Genomic DNA, 21,824 nt, shown 5'->3' with positions numbered 1-21,824 from the left:
TTACCGGTGCAAATTTTTCTTGTTTGGTTTGTTTTTTGGTTTGGTTTATTTCCCCCCCCCGCCTTAAATTCTGCAATCCGATTACAACCCTACTTAAATAGAAGGGCTGGAAGCGTACCAGCGCCTGGACTACACCTCCCGTGAGGCAGCGCGCCCGCCTCGCCTCGTCTTTGGGTATAGTGAGCGGGCTGGAGGTCTCGCGAGAATAGGGGCGTGGCCATTTTGGCGTAGGCCCGCGCGCGGGAGATTTTGGCGGGTTGGGGAAGATGGCGCCGGCGGCCGCTGCCCGGCGGGTGCCGAAAGCTGTCACGGACGCCAAACGCGAGAGCCGTCACCTCTGGCTTTGTTTGCTGGCCTTGGGCTTCGACCCGAAATGCCACCGCGACGTGAGACTAGGAAGGTCAGTGCTAGAGAGAGCCGGGGGAGGGCGGAGGCGGGGGGGTCCGAGCAGGGCCCCGGGTCTCACCGGGGAGCGCGAGGCAGGAGCGTCTCGCCATGGCCGCCGAGGGGCCCGGTGCCCTTGGCGACATGTAGCGCCCGGGAAATGCCCGCAGTGTCGTCGCAGGCCACATCATCTCTGTCGGAAGAAATGAAACCCAGGCATGGTGAGAGTTCCGGCTCCCCCGGTGAGACTTGTGGGGAAGGCGAGGTGAGGGGCTTCCCTAGCGCGTGTTTTGAAGACTTGCCTTGAAAGATAACGCTCTTGCCCGAATTGTTCAGTACCATCGTAGATGGTTAGGGGGTTGGAATAGACCTTAAAACATCCCACAGATCCCATCCCCGCCCCCACCGCTATGGGCGGGGACATCTCCCACTAGACCAAGTTGCTCAAAGCCTTACCCAGCCTGGCCTCGAACACTGCCACGGTCGGAGCATCCACAGCCTCCCGTTCCAGTGCCTCACTACTGTCACAGTAAAGGTTTTTTCCCTAATATCTAACCTAAATTTTCCCTCTTTCAGCTTCTACCCATTACTCCTTGTTCTGTCGCTACAATTCCTGACGAAGAGTCCCTCTCCAGATTTCCTGTAGGCCCCCTTCAGATACTATAAGGTTGCTATGAGGTCTCCATGCAACCTTCTTTTCTGCAGGCTGGACAGCCCCAACTCTCTCAGTCGTTGTAGGGGAGGTGCTCCAGTCTCTTTTTCAACTTCGTGCCCCTTCTGTGGACTTGCTCCAACAGTTCCATGTCCTTATTATGTTGGGGGCACCAGAACTTAATGCAGCACTCTAGGTGGGGCTCTCACAAGAGCAGAGCAGAGGGGCAGAATCACCGGTGGCCTTTGACCTGCTGGCCACACTGCTTTTGTTGTAGCCCTGAATTTCACCTGTGTTAAACAGGATGAAAGGTGCATAGTTTTACACAGGAAATAAAGCATTCAATGAATTACTCTGTGATATAACATTGTTTTGTAGTCTTTAGCAGCCAGTAAAAATGCTGTTAATTTGTCACCATAACTACTTCTGATGTGGCTGTTTATTTCTTTATTAGGGACATGTTTGCTAAACCAAACAACAGAGCTTTTACTGTCATTGCCCAGTTCTTGTTTACCAAGCTGGATAAGCGCCGCGCAAAACTAACTTTCAAGTAAGTATTTGGTGTCTGAGGTTACGGCTATGCCTTCAATTAAGAATACATTTTATACTGCTGCTGGAGGGGAAGGAAGTGGTTTCTTGGGGAATACTGTGGAAGAAGAGCATATGGTCAGAGAATATGTTTCCTTTTGATCATAGCTCAGTCAATCAATTTTGATCAGTCTGAAACCTTGCCTTAATTTATTATCTGTTTCGTGGCAACTTTGATATAAACTGTAATAGCTGATAAATAATCTGCTTGTCCCATTTATCTTGCTGACCAAACAGAGAATAACATTTCCCATTTATGGATTGTTGCCAGGACCTTCAACATGGCAAGAACCCTGTATTCTCTGATGATTTTCTTTGCATAGCAGAGCTATTTTAGCTTACACATTTGAAGATGTGGCAGGAGGGAGACTGCTAATATGAAAATGGTCAGGGTTCTGGCCTTTTTTTTTTTTTTTTTTTTTTTCCTTCCCCTGTCCTGAGTTAGAAAGAGCTGCAGACAAATCTCTGAAATAATCTGTAATTAACTTATGGAAAGAAAACATTGTCATTTAACAAACTTTTATCTGTTCTTGGTCTAAGGTATATGCCCCTCATTTTCTGTCTCAGCATCAATAAGAAATCTGTGTCTTAGTCTTTTTTTTATAATGGTTAATTAGGTATCTGAATATTTGAACATGTTTTGAAATTTCTTTTTATTTTTTTTTTCCTTCTTCTTCTTCATCCACTTTAAATGAAAAGGCACGCTGGATTAAGAAAGCCAGCAAGTCCTAGATTTAGGAAGCAATGCTGTCTGTGGCTTGGAGAAATTGCAGTGAGTATTATGAAGAGTGGAAGTTGATGCTCTACTGGTTTATGTGACCTTACTCTTTTTTTGAGGGCACTGTTTTATATCAGAGTTTTAAATAAGGATTTTTTTAATCAAAGAATTCAGTTTTACCTTGTATATTCTTTCATATAGTTTATCTTGGACTTCTTTGAAGAAAAAATGTTGTCTTTGGGGAATTTAGAAGACAGAGACCTACCTAATTGTGGGTCTTAAAACTGTTGTGGCTTGCTTTTGGGTAACAGTGTGTGATTGAATGGAAGTCTAGAGAGTCCCTTAGCCCTGGGTGAGACTAACTTCCTTCAGCTTGAGGGCTATTTGTTTAAGTTGCCTGGGAAAGCATTTTTTACTGTGAAAGCTGATTCACATGCATGAAAAACTATTAATAGTATTTTCTTGTATATGGGGAAAGGGACTAAAATGTAAGGCAAGCTTTTTAAAGATGAAGCAAAACTGATCACTTCAGGTATCATTGCTTATTATGTTGCTTTCTTATGCTGCCTTTGTTTTAATGATTATTCTAGAAATCTTGTATTTATGTACTGCAATACTTCTGGATTTTAGTAATAGTGGATGAGGTGAAAGCCAATGATGCAATATCTTTAGATATGGTTAAGGTACTCTGATTCTTGACTTCAGTAGAAAATATGAAAGAAAACTTGGAAGTGTTTTCAAAGATAGGGATTATGAATTAGGAATGAGGAAGGCACCAATTTCTAACATTTATGCAGCACTGACTTCAGTCTTTGCATTGAAACTGTCTTGTGTACAGAATTTGGTGGGGTGTTGGGAATATTGAAAAAAGCTTTATTCTCTTCTGACTACAGTAGGTGTCAACTGTGGTGGCAAAATCATTTAGCTTTGCATCAAGCTCGCTAGTGAGTAATTGCAGCATTTTGGTATGCAGCCAAGTCTTTGAAAGCTGTTGTTGATGCTTTACTTCTTAGATTAGTTTTGCGTTTAAAATGACTGTACTTTTCTAGAGTCGAAAGGAAAGAGGTTTTCCACGAATTACTCCTTCCACACTGATTTGTCCTGGTGGTGCTAGATTTATTCACGTGGCATACTGTTTTGCAAGATATGTATTGATTGAGGACATGAAAAAGCTTTCTGTAGGTAAGCTGTATGGGACAATACCAATGCTTCATTTGCAATGTTTGTAAATCTATCATGTCTTTAATGTATGACAGGAGCTTTAAGTCGTTCTTAGTTGGCTGCTCAGGTCAGTCTTTCACAGAGTTCTGTGCACTTGCTTAGAGCTACTGCTGATAGAACAGTGCAGATGGTTTTGCTCTCTATTGTGTGTTATGGGTCTAGTTCCAGGGTTCACCTGGGCAGTGCTCTGCACCATTACCCACATAAGCAATGGTTTGTTCCAAAAGTATTGGACTGCTGTACTATTTTCTTTCTTGGAACTTGAGGAATTCTGAAGGATCAGATCTGTCTATTTCAGGCATCTTGTATTATTGTAACCTAAAGAATATAGAAAGGGAGTGAGAGTGAGGGAATGAAGGTGTATAGAACAGAAAAAAATGGCAAAAGAGGCAGTACACTGCATGTTCTATTTCAGTCCAGGTAGAAATGAGCATCTTGATTTGTGATTCTTGCAGTTTGATCTAGGTAGATTAGGAAGTTATCCATGTGTTAAAAGCAAATAATGTAGTCCAAACACTGACTTCTGTTTAGGCACTGGTATACCTTTTGCTGAAGCTGTAAAGCGGAGACCTAAGGACATGTACATAGCAAGAGCAAGACATAGAGTTGCATACAATAAACTGCTGCAAATTCTTCAAAGGCAAGACTTCGTTATTCAAGAATATGGGAAAAAAGCACGGTAAGTAACGCATTAAAAGAAAGTGACTTTTCATAAAAGCTGACTTATGTGTATGTGTTTTAAAAGGATTTGAGAAGTCTTTATATGCTTTACATCATGCGTTCTGTTGAATTTCTCCCATATTTTCCCCCTTTACCTTCTTTCATTGGCAGTTGTACTGCTTGTAGATCTTCTGTGAAGCGTAGTAGTCTAAAGAAATTAATCATTTAGGAGATGCTGTATGTTGTCTGGGCATTAAAATGGTCAGGGAATTCTACATGTATAGCAGTATGATTTCTTTTGAAGGGTCTTATCCTAAAATATAACATTCTCAGGATGAAACATTTGGTTTTGTTTAGTCACTGTGAGACACATTTTATTTACTTAAACCTTAATTCTTTCACCAAAAGTATGCTATTCTTAGCTCTTGTTTATGGCAAACATTCCCAGCTTGAGAAATATCAAGAGCTGGAACTCTCTCTGCAGGCATAGAGCCATGTATCAGCAGAATTTGCAGAATTTGTGTGGGATAGTTTACATGACTGGAGCACTGTCATGGACAGTTGTGAATTGTTCAGTAAATGGCAGAAAAGGGCGAGGAGTTGCACTGTAAGTAAAAGAGCAGTGTCAGTGCATGTAATGTAGCTCTATACAAGAGGACCGGTCATGTTTCACGCTGTTTGATGTGGGTTTAGCATCCAGGGAGACTTCATGGTGGGTTTCTGCTGGCCCTGATTCTTGTAGAGGACTGCAGCTTTTCCTAGTATTTGCTAGGAACGTAGTTCAGTGGTGCATTAGCAGTGTAGGAAGCGGGAGTACCTAGAGAATGACTTCACAATGTAGTCACTGAGTGTGCTGAATAGAGTGATGCTCTTTTGACCTCACTGTGTAAATAAGAGAAACTTCTCTGGAGATGTTACAGGGCTCTTATGGTCACTGCAGCCAAGACTGTAGAACTTCAAATCCAAAGGAATGTGAGGAAGACAAGAGGAAAACTAATGACGCTGGCCTTTTCATTTGAGTGTATTTCCACTGGCCCAGGCAACTGTAGGAGGTGTCTCGTGGAAAACAGGAAAGCTCAAGAGTGATAGGATACTTTCAGAGATCCATGCTGAAACTCATGTGTGTTCCATCTCCTTAAGTCAAAAAAGAAACAGGTGCAAGAAAGAACCAGCCTGATTAGGACAGTGTAGCAAGATATGTATGGAGTACAGAAAAGGGAACTGACTCCAAGACACAAATACAGAAATATTTCTCAGGTGTGCAGTGATGTAGCTAGGAAGGCCAAAGTTCAGCTAAAGCTCTAAGAGCCTGGTAAGAGCTTGAAAAAAGAATCCCGTAGTGTGTTGTTAGGAAGTGCAAGTACATGGAGGATTTAGATCTGCATCTGAACAAAATGGTAACTTTCAAGTCTCACAGGCTAGAATACCCAGTTTGTACTTTGCCTCAGGCTACATGGGTAAGATCACTGGACCAGTCTCTGTTGCAAGAAGCAGTGGTGAAAGAAGCAAAGGTTTCACTGCTTTCATCCAAGAGTACACAGATACTTACCTGGCATAATTTCAGACTGATATCCTTGGAAATACAGAAGGCTAGTTAAAGGGGTGAGCCCAAAGGGTGATAGTGCCTCAAAGTTGTAACTGGTCTATGAGTGGAGTTCCTCTGGGGTTGATGCTGTGTCCTCACAAGGGATACGGATGACACGCTTGCATACAAACCCACCAAACTTGCAGATGGTGCCAAACTGTGAGTAAGGAAGATACACTGCAATGGGGAAGCATATCAGAGACAGACCATGCTGGGTCTGGGGACTTGTACAGCAAAAATTTAATGGGGTTTAACAAAGACCAGTGTGAGATCTTGCACCTGAGAGAGAATAGTCTCCAACAGCAGCGCAGGTTTGTAGGTAGGGGACTAGCTCTGCTAAGAAGAATTAGAGGTGAGAGTAGTGTGGGGCTGCAAGTTGAGCATGAGTCAGCAGTGTGTCCTGGTAACCAAGACCAGCAGCCTATCATGCTGTATGGAATGAGCGCTGGTCAGGAAATGGTGGGCAATTGTATTATGCATCACTCATTTTTCTTCAGTTTTACTCTTCTCTTTCTCCTTTTCATCTGTGTTAGAATATTTTTATTTCAGCTATTAAACTGTTCTTACCCTGTAAACTTCACAGTTTTTCAGATTCTTCCTATTCTACGGGACCTGGGGAGTGAGTGAGCAGCTGTGTGGTACTTAGTTGCTGGCTGGGGCTGACAATTCTAATGCCACATGTGGAATACTGTGTTCAGTTTTGATCAGCCCACTTGAAGAGAGAGAGTGAAAGATGGGAAAGATACTAGCAGAGAGCTGCAATGGATTAGAGCGTTGCAGAGTGTGAAATGTATGAGTAAAAGCTGGAGAAGTTTGATTTGCTTAGCCTGAAAAAGGCAATGCTAGGGGTTTAATCACAGTTTCAGTGTCTAAAAAGTAGTTGTGGAGAACATGGAGGTACTCTTCACAAGGATGTATTGTGACAGGACAAGGCAGTGGGCCCAAGGTGTTTAGGGGAAACCTCCATCTGGATTTAAAAAAATCTCTTGTGAGAACAATTAAACCGAAAAAGGTTGCCTTCAGAAGTGGAATCTCAGTTCCTGGAAATATTCAAGACTTGGTTTGACCGAGACTAGGAGTAGCATAATTAAAGGCTCTGCTTTCAATGGAAGGCTCAAAAATACAATTTCCAAAGGTCAAAGTCTCCTAAATTTCTCTGATTTCTGTAATTCTGTGTCTCCTATGACCTTGTTTGGGAAATATTACTGCTGTTTACCATTTGAGGGATACCCTTCAAAAGTGTAATTATTTATAGGTTTTTTTTCATTCTTGACAAGACATGGGAGCTCTGAAGATCCTTTTGAATGCAGCATGATTCAGTGTTTCTGAAAATCAGACTACTATGCTTTTACGTGCTGAAAATGTCAATGAAAGCACTTTGACAAAAGAACTTCTGTGGTCCAGCTGCTTGTACTCCTGTTCTCTGGTCTTTTGAAAGTGAAGGATTTGAAAGTGAAGGATTTGAAAGTGAAGTTGCTGAATATGTTCGTAGTTCATGCTGATAATAGACATTTCTAGTAACTTAATTATTATTGCTGGGTATAAGAAACAACTGCCTCAGTATGCAGATTGGGAAAGAATGAGCATGATCGGTTCATGACTGTAAGCAATTCTGATAAGCCTGTTCTAGCTTTTAAATTTTTCCATAGGGTTTTAATTAGAGAAATACAACGGACAAAGTCTGAATATGCAGTCATGCGGAAGCGGTCTCGCAGGTAAGTGTTTTTCCTTGTAACTAGGTTAGGATATATGAAGTAGATTGCATGCTCAGTTTTATGAAATATGAACTATAATTTCACAGTAGTCCGCTTGAACTTTTTTTTGCATATGCATACAGGATGAAACAAAACGACCGAAACAAAAATGACACAACCGACAGAATTCAGAAGGTGAGCATTTTATTCGTGCTGTGGCAGCATGTTGAATTGTAACGTTTCTGCAACACCTACTGTCAGTCAGATACTGTTATTTGCACTTGTCTACCTGTGATTATGCTAGCATTTCATCTGCCTTCATGCTGTTTTGATGCTCTGTCATTATAGATATTATGGCAAATGTTTTAACACAGTGTTTTTGTCCTTTTCTGTTAAGGTCCGCAGTATGTGGACACTTATAGCGGAAATGCTTACGTCTCTGAAAAAGGAAAAGGCAGTTGTGGATTCTGTACTTGAAGACTGTGCTCATCCATGTATTTTAGATGGCACTGATGTAGTTTTGCGTGTTCCACGGTTGTTGACTTACAGAGTTGAAAGTGACATACATGGAGTAAGTGGTTTTTATCCTTCTTGCTAAATTGGTAAGCTGCTTTTATTTAGTCCCCATTAGGATGCAATTAAATACCTTAAAAAATTAAACAAATACATAATGGATTATTAGAGATGATTGCTAAAGGATGCATAAAATATGTCTAATTTACATACAGAAATTTCTTATGCTTATAATGCTGTTTTGTATTTGTTATGTCTAAGACATTAACTTTTTCAGTTCGGTAATTACATTGGTAAGTCTGCCTAATTAGCGCTTTGACTTTTTTGTTGTTTAGACATTAAACCTATTTTGACTTGTTTAACCAGTACTTCAAGTAATTGGCTTTTGTTACCGTTGTGTTGCCTATGGTGTTCAGTTATGACATTGGTGGTGTTTGTGCCGTATCTTTTGGGGCTGTGGTCAAACAGACTACTTCATTGGTTGATGTTGCTTTAACCTAGAATATATTTTTTAAAAAATGAAACAATAATGAACTGAATCTAAGTATAACGTATACCATGTCCTGGTTCTGACTACAGAAGACATAACTGTCTGATATGGGTACTGTTCACTATTTATTTTTTTTCCTTGCTTGCTCTACTTCAAGTTTTGTACAGGAAATTTATATGAAGATGGAAAACTGAATTTCCTGACAGTTATTCAGTTGTTAAATGAAGCCCTGAGAATGTTGAGAGATGAACATTGTCCATGCGAATTAAAAGAACTTCACAGAATTAAAGCCATGGTTACATACTGCAAGAAACTACTACAGGACTTGAACTCAAAGAGGTAATTGTTGGGAAATTTTCTCTGATTGTTTGTTCTTAAATGGTAGGATCATGTCTACTGGAGTCTTTTTTAGAAAAAACATGTTGGTTCAGTGTATTTCTTGTGTCTCTGGGAAAATTAGCATTTGTTTTTAATTACTTATCTAACTTTTTATTGGGATTCTTCTCTAGGTAGCTTCAGCCTTTTGCCTTTGTTTCATTAATATTTTAGTTTTTGTTCTGGGGTACCTAATTTGCTAGCTGATCTGAATTTTGCTTTTTTTTTTTTTTTTTTTTGTCTTGTTGCATTAATAAGTTCTGAGATTTTTAAAACTTTTATCTGTAACTGGTTTAGAGAAATTTAAGGTGTGTATCTCACTTGAGTATATGTTTTAGTGTAGTTCTTCCAATTCTGCTGTAAGAAACATGAAGACTACCTAGCAGCAGCTTTTTTGGTTGTGAATTTCAGTTAGTTTGTAGTGTATGCACAAATGCATGAATAAATTGATATGTGTCAAAGGTCTGTCAGGGTACGTGGGAAACATAATACTTGCCCTCTTTATGTAGAATTGTTACCTCTACTGACAGATGTCTTCATTTTCTATGTTTATATGTTACAGTCTAAGAAATGTGCAACAGTGTTGTGAGCAAAAGCGTCAGTCTATTTCCAGAAAACAGGAGATCTGGGAATCGAAGTGGGAAACTATTCTTGGCCAGTGTCCTTCTAATTTAATCTTTAGAGATTATCTAGTAAGTAGTATTCGTTTTATCTGATTCTGGGGAAAAGGGTGAAGGTGAGAGAGGATTTAGGTCTAAACTGGTGCATTCTGTTGCAACACTTCAGCTTTATTTGTAAGGTTAGGGGACTCCCATAGTGCAGCATATCTGATTATACTTTAAAAAGTAGTCTTTCTTAAAGAGGATACATTTGACTATATGATACCTGATGTATTCACTGAAGATGTGGGATGGAACGATCTTGTAAAGATGGTAGATCAGCATAAGGGTGAGCAGGTTGGTTTTTGTTTTGTCTCTGTCCATCCTCCTGTGGAAGCTGAGGTTTGTTCAGTTAGGAACATTTGCTGATTTCTGTTTTCCCCTTTTAAAGTGATGTACTTGATGAATGAGCAGTAATTTCCATTCTGATGCTCACATTGACGGAGGTTGTACCCATTGTGTAGCTATCCAGCAGAGAGAGGAGAAACTTCTTGTTGCATCTGGTGGCTGGTTTGCAGAAAAGCTGTTTTAAATAACTGTTAATTGCTATTGATAAACTGACTTTTTCTGCCTGCTTGTGTAACTTTTTTTGTCCTTTTGAAAGGAACCTGCTTCGCCACTCCAGTCTTCTAGTTCTTCAGATGAAGATGAAGACACTATCTGTTGTCAATCATTTGCAGGTTGGTGAACAGGAGGAGCTTCTTTTCCTTCTCCCCCAGTGCCACAATTGTTAAAAGTTACATGGAGTCCAAAAGGCTCTCTTCCTGCATTTGCAGATGGTCTTTGATAGTCTGTGATAATTGATTCTGAATGACTCTTGACCAAAACTGCCTTGCATTTTTCAACTTTGTAGTATTGGACATTCTCTGAAGCTTGGCAAAAACCCAGTGCTGAGCTGTTTGATATTTTGTTGTTCTTGCACAAAGGATGTTGAGACAGATGTCCGTGTACAGAGATTCATTCACAGATTCTAGAGAATACATTCAGTCTAACAGTAAAGGTTACTTCGGGTTGGAGGAGTAAAAAAGAGAGAAAGAAGGTAAAACTTCCCATTGACCATCTAGGAAAAGAAGTTGAAGGTGTCCCCCCAGGTAGCTACCTTTCTCTGGTGCATTCTGAAATACTTAATTCCTTAGTAACTGTGCCATTTGATCAGGATCTCACTTGATCTGTGTTCGTTGCATTCAGTCATTAGGTTAATAGTGTTGATCAGAGCTGACTTTGACCAGGCTTGGTTGTTGCACCATGCTAAGTGGCTGATGATCTGATGATATTTTACTGGGTGGTTCTTATTGACTGAGTGCTGAGTGTCACTAGTATAGAGTTCTAAGTTAAAAGCTACAAAGCAAGGGGGAAGACTGCTTCAGTCATGTCATTTGCAGTCCCTTTTAGGAAAAATTGTATAGCAGAGCTGTATTGGAATTTCAAGATTCAAAATGATGGTGAGAAGATCCTTTTGGTTGTAAAGGGGAAAGTACTCAGCAGTCTGAGTGTATGTGCGTATAAGGCTAGAAGCTGCAGAGGAAAGACGCAGAATTGGAAATGAAACATAGTTTGCCTTAAAAATTTGAAAGATTGAAGCACTGTACTATGATGCTGTGAGCTGGTAGTATCAGAAATCTTGAGACAAATTGATATCTGTGACATTCTCTCTACATCGGAGAATCCAGCCACTAAGAAAACTAACTTCTGCCTGGTTATAAGGTCAACTCCAAAAACAAAATATTGACCTCACCTAACTACTGGAAGTGAACCTGGATTTTTGATGTGTTGTTGAGATGAATGTGACAGGAAATGCCATTTGTCCTTGCAGAAGCTGAAATTTAGGATTAGTAGAGATCTACTGAAATTAATGGCTATTTGTTCAAGATGTGCCAAAGTTAGCACAATGTTCTAGACAGTCCGTGATGGAGGTATGTGTACCTCTAGTAATGTTCAAAACATTTACTTCTGTAACGTATGCTTATGCAAAGCTTTACCTTGCTTGGACTGAGGCAGCAAGAGGGATGAGTATATCTAGAGAGATATTTATTGATTAATGCAGTTGAGGTAGAGGTGGGTGGAATTGTGCTTTGTGGAATCAATGTGCCACACAATTGATGTATGTGAAGAGGAGGGGATAATGATGTTGTGGCTAGGACTGTAGTTTGGAGGAAGGTGGAAAGTCTGATTGATATGTGCAGGGCAGCAGATGAATCATGCTTCTTGAACATGTGTTCAGGAACAACAGAAAGTGGTGCTGGCTGCTAGCGGCATCTGTGGCTACAGGTACTGCCTGAGCAAAAGGATTGATAACGCTGTCCTGTTTATGTATTAATTTATTTTTCTTGAAGTGTTCATAAAGTCCATCCAGTGAGTAGACTACAGAAGTAGTGTGAGTCAGCTGTGTCACATGGAAAGCCTAAGTGAAGAAAACAGAAGCAATAATAAAACTTCTGCGTTGCTTTCGCAGATAATTATGACTCTTGTCATGAAGAAAGCCATGGGAAAGATGATGGGGCTTTGGAAACCATGATGGATACAACATTAGTACCTTCAAGATGGTATGCTTAATGAGAAATTGATAAAGAAGCAGTAGAAAAATTAGAAGTTTACATATTGGACTTGAATATTTTTCATGTCTTGAGTCATGGCGGAATATTTCAGTAGCCCACTCCTTATGTAACAACGACGTGATTTAGCAAGATAGTCCTAAAGTAACTGCTGCTTTCTCCAGCTGATGACAGATTGATCTGCTGGTTGCTGCTGAATAGGATAAATATCAGCCAAATTGCAAGGTTTTTTCCTTGATTTTTAACTGTATTCTAAGATTCAAGAGACAGGTGGAGAGAAATTTTTGTTTTTCAGGCTAAACTTTCTCTACAAGACTTTTTTCATTACTCTTCTTTAGAGTTACAGTCACACTGTACTGTAGCTACTCTTCCTTACAGTACCAGCAAAGGACAGAGCACAGAACAATGGTATTCTAGAAAGTTTTTTCCCTTTTGTCATTTGCTTAGTCCAGGAATATTTCATGACCTTGTGAATAATGCTGTCTTTCATAATATGACTCATACAGGTGCTTGAAAGTTGCCTACTAAGAGATCAAGGGAGTTAGCAAAGGAATGCTATCCATTCTTAAGACATCAGTAGATGTAGTTGCGTGTAAATCTCAGAGTCTGTCAAAGTAATGAACAATTCTGGATTTCTTTCAGTGACTTCATGCACCATGGAGATTTGTTTGCTTATGAGGCTACAGACAGGTAACATCAAAAACATTTTTAGGTGCGCTTTCCCTAACAAGTGAGGACCGTGCATTTTTGAGAGCTATGCAGTTAGCACTAAAGTTACCAGAAGTGATAAGGCTAAATTTTTTGGTAGCCAGGTGATTGTTAAATATCAACAAGTTTATATAGGAACAGACCTGTGGATGCCAGAAATGGTTCAGACAAAGACTACATAGAAAAAAGAATGTTGTCAAGTCTGCAGAAGACTTTCCAGTTATCTTTTACTGCAGAATGCAGAACACTTGTTTACAAATATATTGAAAAATCCCTTCTTTTTACCTGTGTGATAATCAGTGGCAGAGTTTATTAATTTATTATTTTTGGGAGGCTGATACACAACTAGGGCTAAATCTGCTCTAATTGTCACATTGTTCTCCCTATAGTAAAATTGCTTTCTGATGACCGGGACGAATTGAGGGAAATCGTAACGGACAGATACGGAGCACACAATATGTAACAGCCTTCTAAAATTTGCATTTCAATTGTTTAATTTGTCTCTAATATTGTTGGTTTTTTTGTTGTCTTGTCTCTTCCTCTCTCCCTCGTTGAGAAGCTCATCAGTGCTGCAGTTGCCAGAAGCATTTGAAAACAGAGACCTGTTAATTGAAAATGTAACTTTCAATCTTTGATATAAATTAAACTTAAAACATGTCCTTTTTATATTGGTTGAAACTCAGACAGTGGGAGAGTGTTGTGGGGCTTCAGCTTGTTTTGTGGGTGGTTTTTTGTTGTTTTTTGAGCAATATTTTTACACATTTGAGTTAGTATGGCAAAATTGTAAAAGCTAACTCTTCAGTGACTTCGTTAAGCTTTAGGAAAGGACAGTAGGAAGTAGGTGCCCTTGTATCTGACTTCGGTATAACATACAGTGTGTGACTGATTCACTGCTTGCTGAAACAGTCTTTGATGTGAGCAGTGGTCAGATTTTGTTTCTTTAAGTTGTATATGGAATTTAAGGGTTAAAATGTGTAAAAGCAGCTTGGATGCACAGTTTTCCATTGCACAGCTGTTCACTGTACTGTGATCAAGGTAGTTGCAAATAAGTCGTCCATGTTGTGTGTAACACCTATCCTAGTCACTACTTAGGTCCTACTTTGAATACAGTTGTAAAAATATTTTGTATTTAGTTAGAATTCAAGACTGAAATATTTTTGTTGACTAAACACTGGGGCTGTTGCAGTTCAGAATTTTTGCAGCAGTTCATGCTAATATCCTTGCTTCATTTTAAAACTACTAATAATTTCTGTGTATTCCTGTAGAACTCGCATACTGAAACTTGTGTGAGAAATAAAAAACCTGTGCCTCCAAAAATCTTAAAACATGGAAAGGAAGAATTTCCCACTTCAGAAATGGAGGAGAATGCAGGTGAAGATGGTATCCAGCCAAAGTCTTCTGTGAAAAAAGAAGACCTTCTTGAGAAAGCCAGAGATGAACTTGCAGAAGAGGTTGGGACATAATTTTTTTGTTTTTAAGTAAATGATCACTAAGTTCAGAGAACAAAACACTAATTATATAAAAAAATGTCTCTTGTAATCCACATACATTGAAAGTTAGCTTTTTCTGCTAGATAGTTTTCAGAATCACGGATTTTTACAGTGGATTCATGAAGTACACACTGAAGGTGTGGAGTTTGTTCAGGTATCATGCTTAAAAATCATGGTAAAGTGAGTAGTATGTTCAGTAGAATCATGTACTTCACTCTGTGAAGTACACTCATATATTCAGAAACAAAAAGAACTGTTGAATTCTGAAGTTATACAGGTTAAGTATTTAACAGGGACTTGGGAATTTTAAGCAGGAATGTAAGTAATTTTTCTTTTAGGTATTTTATTTAAGATTTGACTGACGAATTCCTTCACAGGTATTACTGTCAAATGTGCCACATCTTGTTTTGGAAAGTAAATTGCATTTTTCATTGAAATGATAGTTACTTTTCATCTGCTAAAATTTTTGATTTATATGAATATCTCTCTAGTCTTCATGCTTATGCAGTTCTTGGCTAATATCTTAAATATATTCTATCTGAGGACACTTTCTTATTTGAAAGGTGGATTCATAGATCATGAGTGAACTGAGAATTGAATTCTGATTTCAGTCCCTTACCTTCATTTTGTGTTTGTAGGATACTATGGTCATTATGAACCTAAGCAGTAAATAAGAGAAAAGTTAGGATATTCCAAATTCTCCACATGATTTGGAGAATGAGATTTATTTTGAACCATAACTGACAGAAATGAAGAGGTTATAATTTTGCTTTCTCAGAATTTGCCATTCTCTAACATCCCACAGGTTGCAAAGTCAGTGATGTCTGAGTCACCTGACAGTGGTGAAGAAAAAGGAATATCACTTGAGCGTCTCATTAGCTCACTGTCTTTTAACCCATTTTTAACAAGGAAACAAATACCTCGAACTCCAGAAGTTCTGCGTAAGTTTGAAACTGTTTTTGTAATGCTCGTTGATAAAATAATGTGGTTACTTCATTGGCATGTCACACAAGAAGAAAAAGATAATTATTTCAGTGATGTTGCATGTTTTTTAATGGCTTACTCTGTAACACAACACAGTAGACCTAATAAGATGTGAATATTCTGAATTCTATTTAAGAGATCTTTTTCTTATGTAGAATCCCCTTTGTGTTGAGGAAACATAAATAATATAAACCAGCTATACATATTCCCACTTGGATTGCTTATGTCACTGAGGGGACAGAATAAAACCAGACTGATTTGAAAGTACTAAAATTTTACCTTGGTTTGTTCCATTTAGTTACTGAAATTAGAAGCTCGTGGAGAAAAGCTATTCAGACGGAGGGCTCATTAGACAAAGATCTGTCCCCAACAGAAGTGGTGACAAAAAAATCTTCCATGGATGGTACACCCAGTATGCAGGAGAACTCTACCTTTGTGTTCTCTGAACCTGCATCTCCTGTATCTGACTTTGATCCTCCTGTGTCAGAAAAGAAGTCTCAATTAAGTTTTACAGAATCTCATCCTCACGAGCAGGTAAGCGTAAGTCGTAGATCTGAATCTTCAGATTCAAAACTATCTGGAATTCAAGAAAGTGAGAGAACTGAATCAGAAGAACTAGGTTGTTCTGCTTTGAGTGGAAGTTCTGTAGAAGATCTAAGCCAGACTTTTCACAATGAAGAGAAGAGCATGAATATTCCAGAGAGTTGTTTGAAAAGTGGTAGAAGAACAAATACACTACCTTCAGAGCACTGTCGCAGTTTTCTAATGGATGAGGTGCTGTGCTGGAATGTATCTTCATTAAATTCTGTCAGTCATGAAACTACTGACGTGGGGATACTGGATGAGACACTTCCAGAATGTGATAGCATGGATCTCAGCATATCTTCAAGCTCAAATTCCGTTTCTTATACAATTGACAGCGCAAATATAACAGATGTCTTGGAAAATGATGAGGATATTAAAGAATCAGACCTGGATATACAGTCCCTATCCAACTCACCTGAAGTGCTAAAAAAGACTACATCTGAAAGTGAAGAGGATCTGCATCAAACACATAACAAAGACGAATCTGAAAGATATGCATTTGAACTATCTCCTATACCAGAAGAAGAAGAGGAAAATGGTGATGATCCTTACAGGGATGAAGGATTTACCAAGATGCTATTGCCAAACTCTCCTAATGAAAGCAAATACTCTCTGTCATCTTCGCTGGTATCCTGTCAACAGATGGAGGAGATGCCGTCTTGGGTACATGAAGTCCCATGAGACTTACTACATAAATTGTAGGGTAAGTGTCTGTGTTTTTTATGCATCAAGATTTTGTCCGTTCTGTCACTGGCTATACTACGATGAATAACCTTCTCTGAGGAGTTGAACTCTGCTGTGGAAGTCAAGGGAAACAAATTATTTGTATACTTATTCCTCATAGAAGATGAGACATTAAAAAAAAGGAAACATGCTTTCTTTAGTTCTATACTTCTATCAGCATCTTTCAAATATGAGAAAAGATGTTCATCTGACTTTCTGCCATAATCTACAGCTGTTTAAAAAAAAAAAAAAAAAGCCTTAAGGTGCATTAACTGCAATCTGCAGTTAGATTTTGAATAATCTGGAGTTAGATTTTGAGAATTCACAAAGATAGTTTGAAGTTCTGTGTTTACTCTGAACAAATTTGGCTATTTAGAAATGTGTCATAGGTCATTGGAACTTTTGTTGAGTTCATTAAGCTGTTGCTAGAACTATCCTGCATTCCAGCCTACCTTTCCCCTTACTCCATTTCCAACAGAAGTGTCAATTGTTTAACCAGTAGTGCAGTGTTTAGTTACATGTGAGGTTAAACTACTGAAATGCATTAATAAAAATGAACTAGTAATGGAGGACTTCCATGAAAACAGATAGTATGCAGGGATGTGATGAGGCAGGCCACAGCCCACTTGGAATTGAGTCTGGCAAGGGATATCAGTGATAAGTACATCAGCAGGAAAAGGAAGATTAGGGAAAGTGTGGGGCCACTGTTGGAGCAGACAGGTGTCCTGATGATGGAAGACACAGTGAAGGTGGAATTAGTGAATGCCTTCTTTGCCTTAGTCTTTACTGCAGAGGCCGTTCTTCAGGAATCCCGGACCTCAGAGGTAAGAGAGTAAGGCTGGAGAAAGAAAGATTGGGCCCTGGTTGTAGAGGGTTGAGTTAGAGGTCAGCTAGACAGACTTAACGCCCATAAATCCATGGGCTCCAATGGGATGCATCCACAGGTGCTGAGAGAGCTGGCAGTTACTGTTGCTAAGCCATTCTCCATCATCCTTGAGAAATGGAGAACAGGAGGTGCCTGATGACTGGAGGAAAGCCAACGTTACACCTTCAAAAAGGGCAACATGGAGGACCCAGGAAACTACTGGCCTGTCAGCCTCACCTTCAGCCCTGGAAAGACAATGGAACAGATAGTTCTGGAGGTCATCACCAAGCATACAGAAGAAATATAGGTCATCAGGAGTAGTCAAGATGGATTCACCAAGTAGTCAGGATGGCCACTGGGAGTAGACAGGTGGAAATCATACTTTACCAATAACCTTCTGTGATGACATAGTAGGATGGGTTGGCTAGGGGAGAGCAGTGGATATTGTCTACTGTTAAAAGAAACTTCCCAGTCTGGCCATCCATGAGACTCTGGCAGTGACATTCCCAATGTCAGAGACTTTCACTGCTGGTAGTGAAGCCCCTTCACAGTTGGTGACTCCAGTGAGCTGATGGGTGCCCTGCTTGACTCCTTACACAGCCCACACTCACCTGCAGTCAGACCAGGTTTCCTTACAGGTTTGACCCCAGGTTTCCCATAGCAGTGTCTCAGATGTCTCAGCCCATAAAGCCATTTATTCATGGCACAGTAACACAGAAACAGCTTGAGCTGGTGCCTCTGAGCAGGACCCCAGCAAAGGAACCCCAGATCTTTTACACCCTCAGTGTCCCCACATGGAAGTCTTGCCCTTCCTCCTGAGTCTTCAGCTTCTGTACCCACTTTCTGTATCCATCCACCTAGCTGGTGTCACCAGTCTTCATCTCCTTTGTTATCCAAAAGGCTGGCAATTCCCAGCTCCTGATGTGTCTGTCAGTGTCCATTCAGCTGGCTGCTGTCATCCGTCTTCATGCCCCTTGTTATCCTAAAATTTGGCAGTTCACAACCTCTTGTCTCAGGCTCCCACCCGGAGCTCAGTTTACATCTCAATCTGAAGTTTGCCTGTCCAGCTGCCTGGATCAGATGGTATCAACACTACCTTAATTTCAGCAAGGGTTTTGGCACTGTTTCCCGTAACATCCTTGCAGGTAAGCTCAGGAGATGTGGGTTAGAGGAATGGACAGTGAGGTGAATCAAGAACTGGCTGAATGGCAGAGCTCAGAGGGTTGTCATCAGTGGAGCAGAGTCCAGCTGGAGGCCTGCAGTCAGTGGTGTTCTCCAGGGATCAATACTGGGACCAATCTTACTGAACTTGTTTATCAAAAACCTGGAGGAAGGGAAACTGGGGCAAGTGGCTGACCCACTTGAAGGCTCTGCTGACATTCTGTGGGACCTGGATCAGCTGGAGGGTTGGGCAGAGAGAAACCTGATGAGGCTCAACAAGGGCAAGCGTCAGGTCCTGCACCTGGGGAGGAGCAGCCCCAAGTGCCAGCACAGGCTGGGGCTGACCTCCTACAGAGCAGCCCTGTGGAGAAGGACCTGGGACTCTGGGTGGATCACAAGCTGTCCATGAGCTGGCAGTGCCCTTGTGGCCAGGAGGGCCAATGTCATCCTGGGGTGCATGGGGAAGAGTGTGGCCAGCAGGTTGAGGGAGGTGATCCTCCCCCTCTACTCGGCCCTAGTGAGGCCACACCTGGAGTGCTGTGTGCAGTTCTGGGCTCCTCAGCACAAGAGAGACAAGGAGTTACTGGAGAGGGTCGAGTGGAGGGCCACAAGGATGGTCAGGGGTCTGGAGCATCTCTCTTATGAGGAGAGACTGTGGGAGCAGGGCCTGTTTAGTCTGGAGAAGACTGAGAGGGGATCTCATCAATACATACAAGTATCTCAAAGGTGGGTGTTAGGAGGAGAGTGCCAGACTTCAGTGCTGCCCAAAGAAGAGACAAGAAGCCATGGCCATAAACTAAAGGACAAGAAGTTGCACCATAACATGAGGCAGAACTTCTTCACACTGAGGGTGGCAGAGCACTGGGACAGGGTGCTTGGGGAGGTTGTGGAGTTTTCGCTTTCTGGAGACATTCAAAACCCACCTGGACATGTTTCTGTGTTACCTCCTTTAGGTGACCCTGCCTTGGCAGGGGCGTTGGACTGGATGATCTCCAGAGGTCCTGTCCAATCCTAACTATTCTGTGATTTAATGAAATACTTGGAATTTAATATCAACTAGTCTCAAGTTTATTATAAACTAGTCTTAAGGAGTAGTGAGATTTATATTTGTGCAAGCTTGCTGCAATATAGGTTTCATTTAAAACTAGCTGTATTGGTAGCAATTGATTGGAGCACTTAACAGAATTAGAGTACCATTTCATAGATACTTTATTAATACACGTGAAACAACTTCAGTATTTCTGTCTAATAGTTGAATGTTACAGAGTGCAAACTAGTATGTTTTCTCTTTCAGGTAACAGTTGAGTTAGAAGCTGGGCACAAAGGAACTTTCATCAGGATGGAATTTGTAAAGCAGCAGCATAACCATAACAATGCATTTATGGGTCACTTGGCTGTGTAGCATCTTCTCCAAGCATTGTCTGGATTTGAAAGTTGCACTCCTTTTGGTGGGGACAGTATTCCAGTCTCCTTAAGGAGTATAAGAATGTCAGTTGCCTGCTCTGGCGCTGCCGTTTTCATCTCATCCACAGTGGCCTTCTATGTACAGCCTATCATTTATATACAGAACTATATATATATTTTAAGCATATTTTAAAAAGCATATGTTGAGTAAATGGCATAACCCCAGAAAATGCAAACAATGAAATGTCAAAGGAGAAATAATGAAATCTGTTAATTTGCTCCTAATCTACACCTCATACCCCTCCCCAACCCTTGATCCAACAGATTCAATTTTTACTTGGTGCTCTACATTCCATTGCATTCATCTCTTTCTGGGACTTCTGGTCTGTATTGCCATCAATTCTACCTATTGATAGAGGCTGTTCCTTTTTTCTAAACTTCACTGAAGTGCATATTTCTTTAGCTGTATTACCGAGTAAATGCTTTACACTAAAGATATAAAAATCTATTCCTTGTGGTAGTGGTAATGCTACTTGATTTTAACAACTGACGTGCACTTACTGCGTTGTGATGTAATAGAGCCTGTGATAAGGTGAGAAAGTAAAAGTTGAGATTCCAGGAGGTAAACTACTTGTTATAAAAGTACTGGCTCCTAGCCTAATGTGTTTAAGAGTTGTGAGGAATTGTTAAATAAACTTGTTTTTCTGTTCTGCAGTATCTTTCTCCTTTCTTCCAAAACAGTTGCCTTGGGTTTTAAGAAGAAGCTTCACCTGTATTTGACATCTTCCTTATAAAGCAGAATTTGACAAGCTCTCTGAAAAGGCATGTGGGTGGTTGAGGAAACTGTAATAGGTATAATGTGGCTGTGTATGTTAGTGCTGCTTAATAGCCAGTGTTGGTCAGACTGGTCTGACAGGTCTGAAAATTGGCAGGTGGGTATCTGTTTCGCCCTAAACCGGGCCAAGAGACACTTCCAAGACAAAGTCCAAGAAGCAGGTATTTGCTTTATTCAGCGCGCTGTGTGTGTGAGGATCGCTCCCCCAAACATGCACACAGCAGTTTACAAGTAATAGTTGCAGTTTATGCATATTCAACATTTTCCCTAGAAAAAGTGTGGTTATCCAAACTATTTTTTAGAACTCGTTATTATCATGAGCATATGCGGCGCGCAGGCGCAGTGCTCCCTGGTGGTTGCGCTGAGGAAGGCTTGGTGGTCGTTTGGATGAAGGCTGAATGTCTTCCTTGCTTTGCACTTTCCACCTTTCTTTCCTAGGCATGCACAGTCTCTTGCTAGCTGTTTCAGCATTTTCTTCACTGGATCTAGCAAGCTTTTGTTCCCTATCTTTTGCAGAATTATTCAGCTAGCTTCTACATTGGTTATGACATATCTTATTCTAGCCTCAGGATACCCAAGCACGCCCAAGTACAATGATTTTAACCCTTTCACATGTTTCCCATGTAACAAGGGACAGGAGAGAGGAAATGGCCCCTTTCTCTATGGAAAGGGTTATAAAGTAGTGATACAGGCTGGCGAAGGAACTGGTGAGGTCACCATCCCTGGAAGTGTTGGAAAAAAGTGTGGCTATGGTGCTTGATATGGTTTAATAGTGAACATAGTGGTGATGCTAGGTTGTTTGTTGGACTTGATGATATTAAAGGTCTTTTCCAGCCATAACAATATAAGTTCTGTGATCCTGTTACCACCTTAGCTACTGGCTGCCTGGAGCAGGCCCAGCTGTGTTCTCTCCAGGCCTGGGCTCTAGAGCTTGGCGCTGGTGACTCCACAGATGTTGCCCAGGTAGCTAGATGAGCG

The 21,824-nt window shown here is 40.6% G+C and overlaps 2 protein-coding genes across 2 annotated transcripts in view; both read left to right on the top strand.

Annotated features, from left to right (window-relative positions):
* Window positions 1–266: 266 nt before the first annotated feature.
* HAUS6 (HAUS augmin like complex subunit 6) lies at window positions 267–20,725 on the top strand (the record flags this gene model as incomplete). The annotated part of the gene is made up of 18 exons (XM_082301293.1): window positions 267–400; window positions 1,491–1,586; window positions 2,324–2,396; window positions 3,392–3,524; window positions 4,095–4,242; window positions 7,458–7,523; window positions 7,646–7,697; window positions 7,900–8,073; window positions 8,663–8,844; window positions 9,443–9,572; window positions 10,144–10,219; window positions 11,992–12,082; window positions 12,734–12,781; window positions 13,359–13,416; window positions 14,065–14,250; window positions 15,095–15,230; window positions 15,572–16,561; window positions 19,902–20,725. The coding sequence occupies 17 exons, from the start codon at window positions 267–269 to the stop codon at window positions 16,537–16,539; spliced, it is 2,751 nt and encodes a 916-aa protein (XP_082157419.1). The 3' UTR covers window positions 16,540–16,561; window positions 19,902–20,725.
* SAXO1 (stabilizer of axonemal microtubules 1) overlaps window positions 17,187–21,824 on the top strand; it is a gene marked incomplete at both ends in the record, with an annotated part of 29,436 nt that continues 24,798 nt past the window's right edge. Inside the window, 1 exon segment of the mRNA XM_082301672.1 lies at window positions 17,187–17,405. Within this exon segment, the coding sequence (XP_082157798.1) occupies window positions 17,187–17,405 (219 nt within the window).

The sequence above is a fragment of the Coloeus monedula genome (genome assembly GCF_965178545.1).
Source record: "Coloeus monedula genome assembly, chromosome: Z".
NCBI classification, from domain to species: domain Eukaryota; kingdom Metazoa; phylum Chordata; class Aves; order Passeriformes; family Corvidae; genus Coloeus; species Coloeus monedula.
Note: the sequence above shows the minus strand (reverse complement) of the source record. Positions and strands in the feature narration are given on the sequence as shown.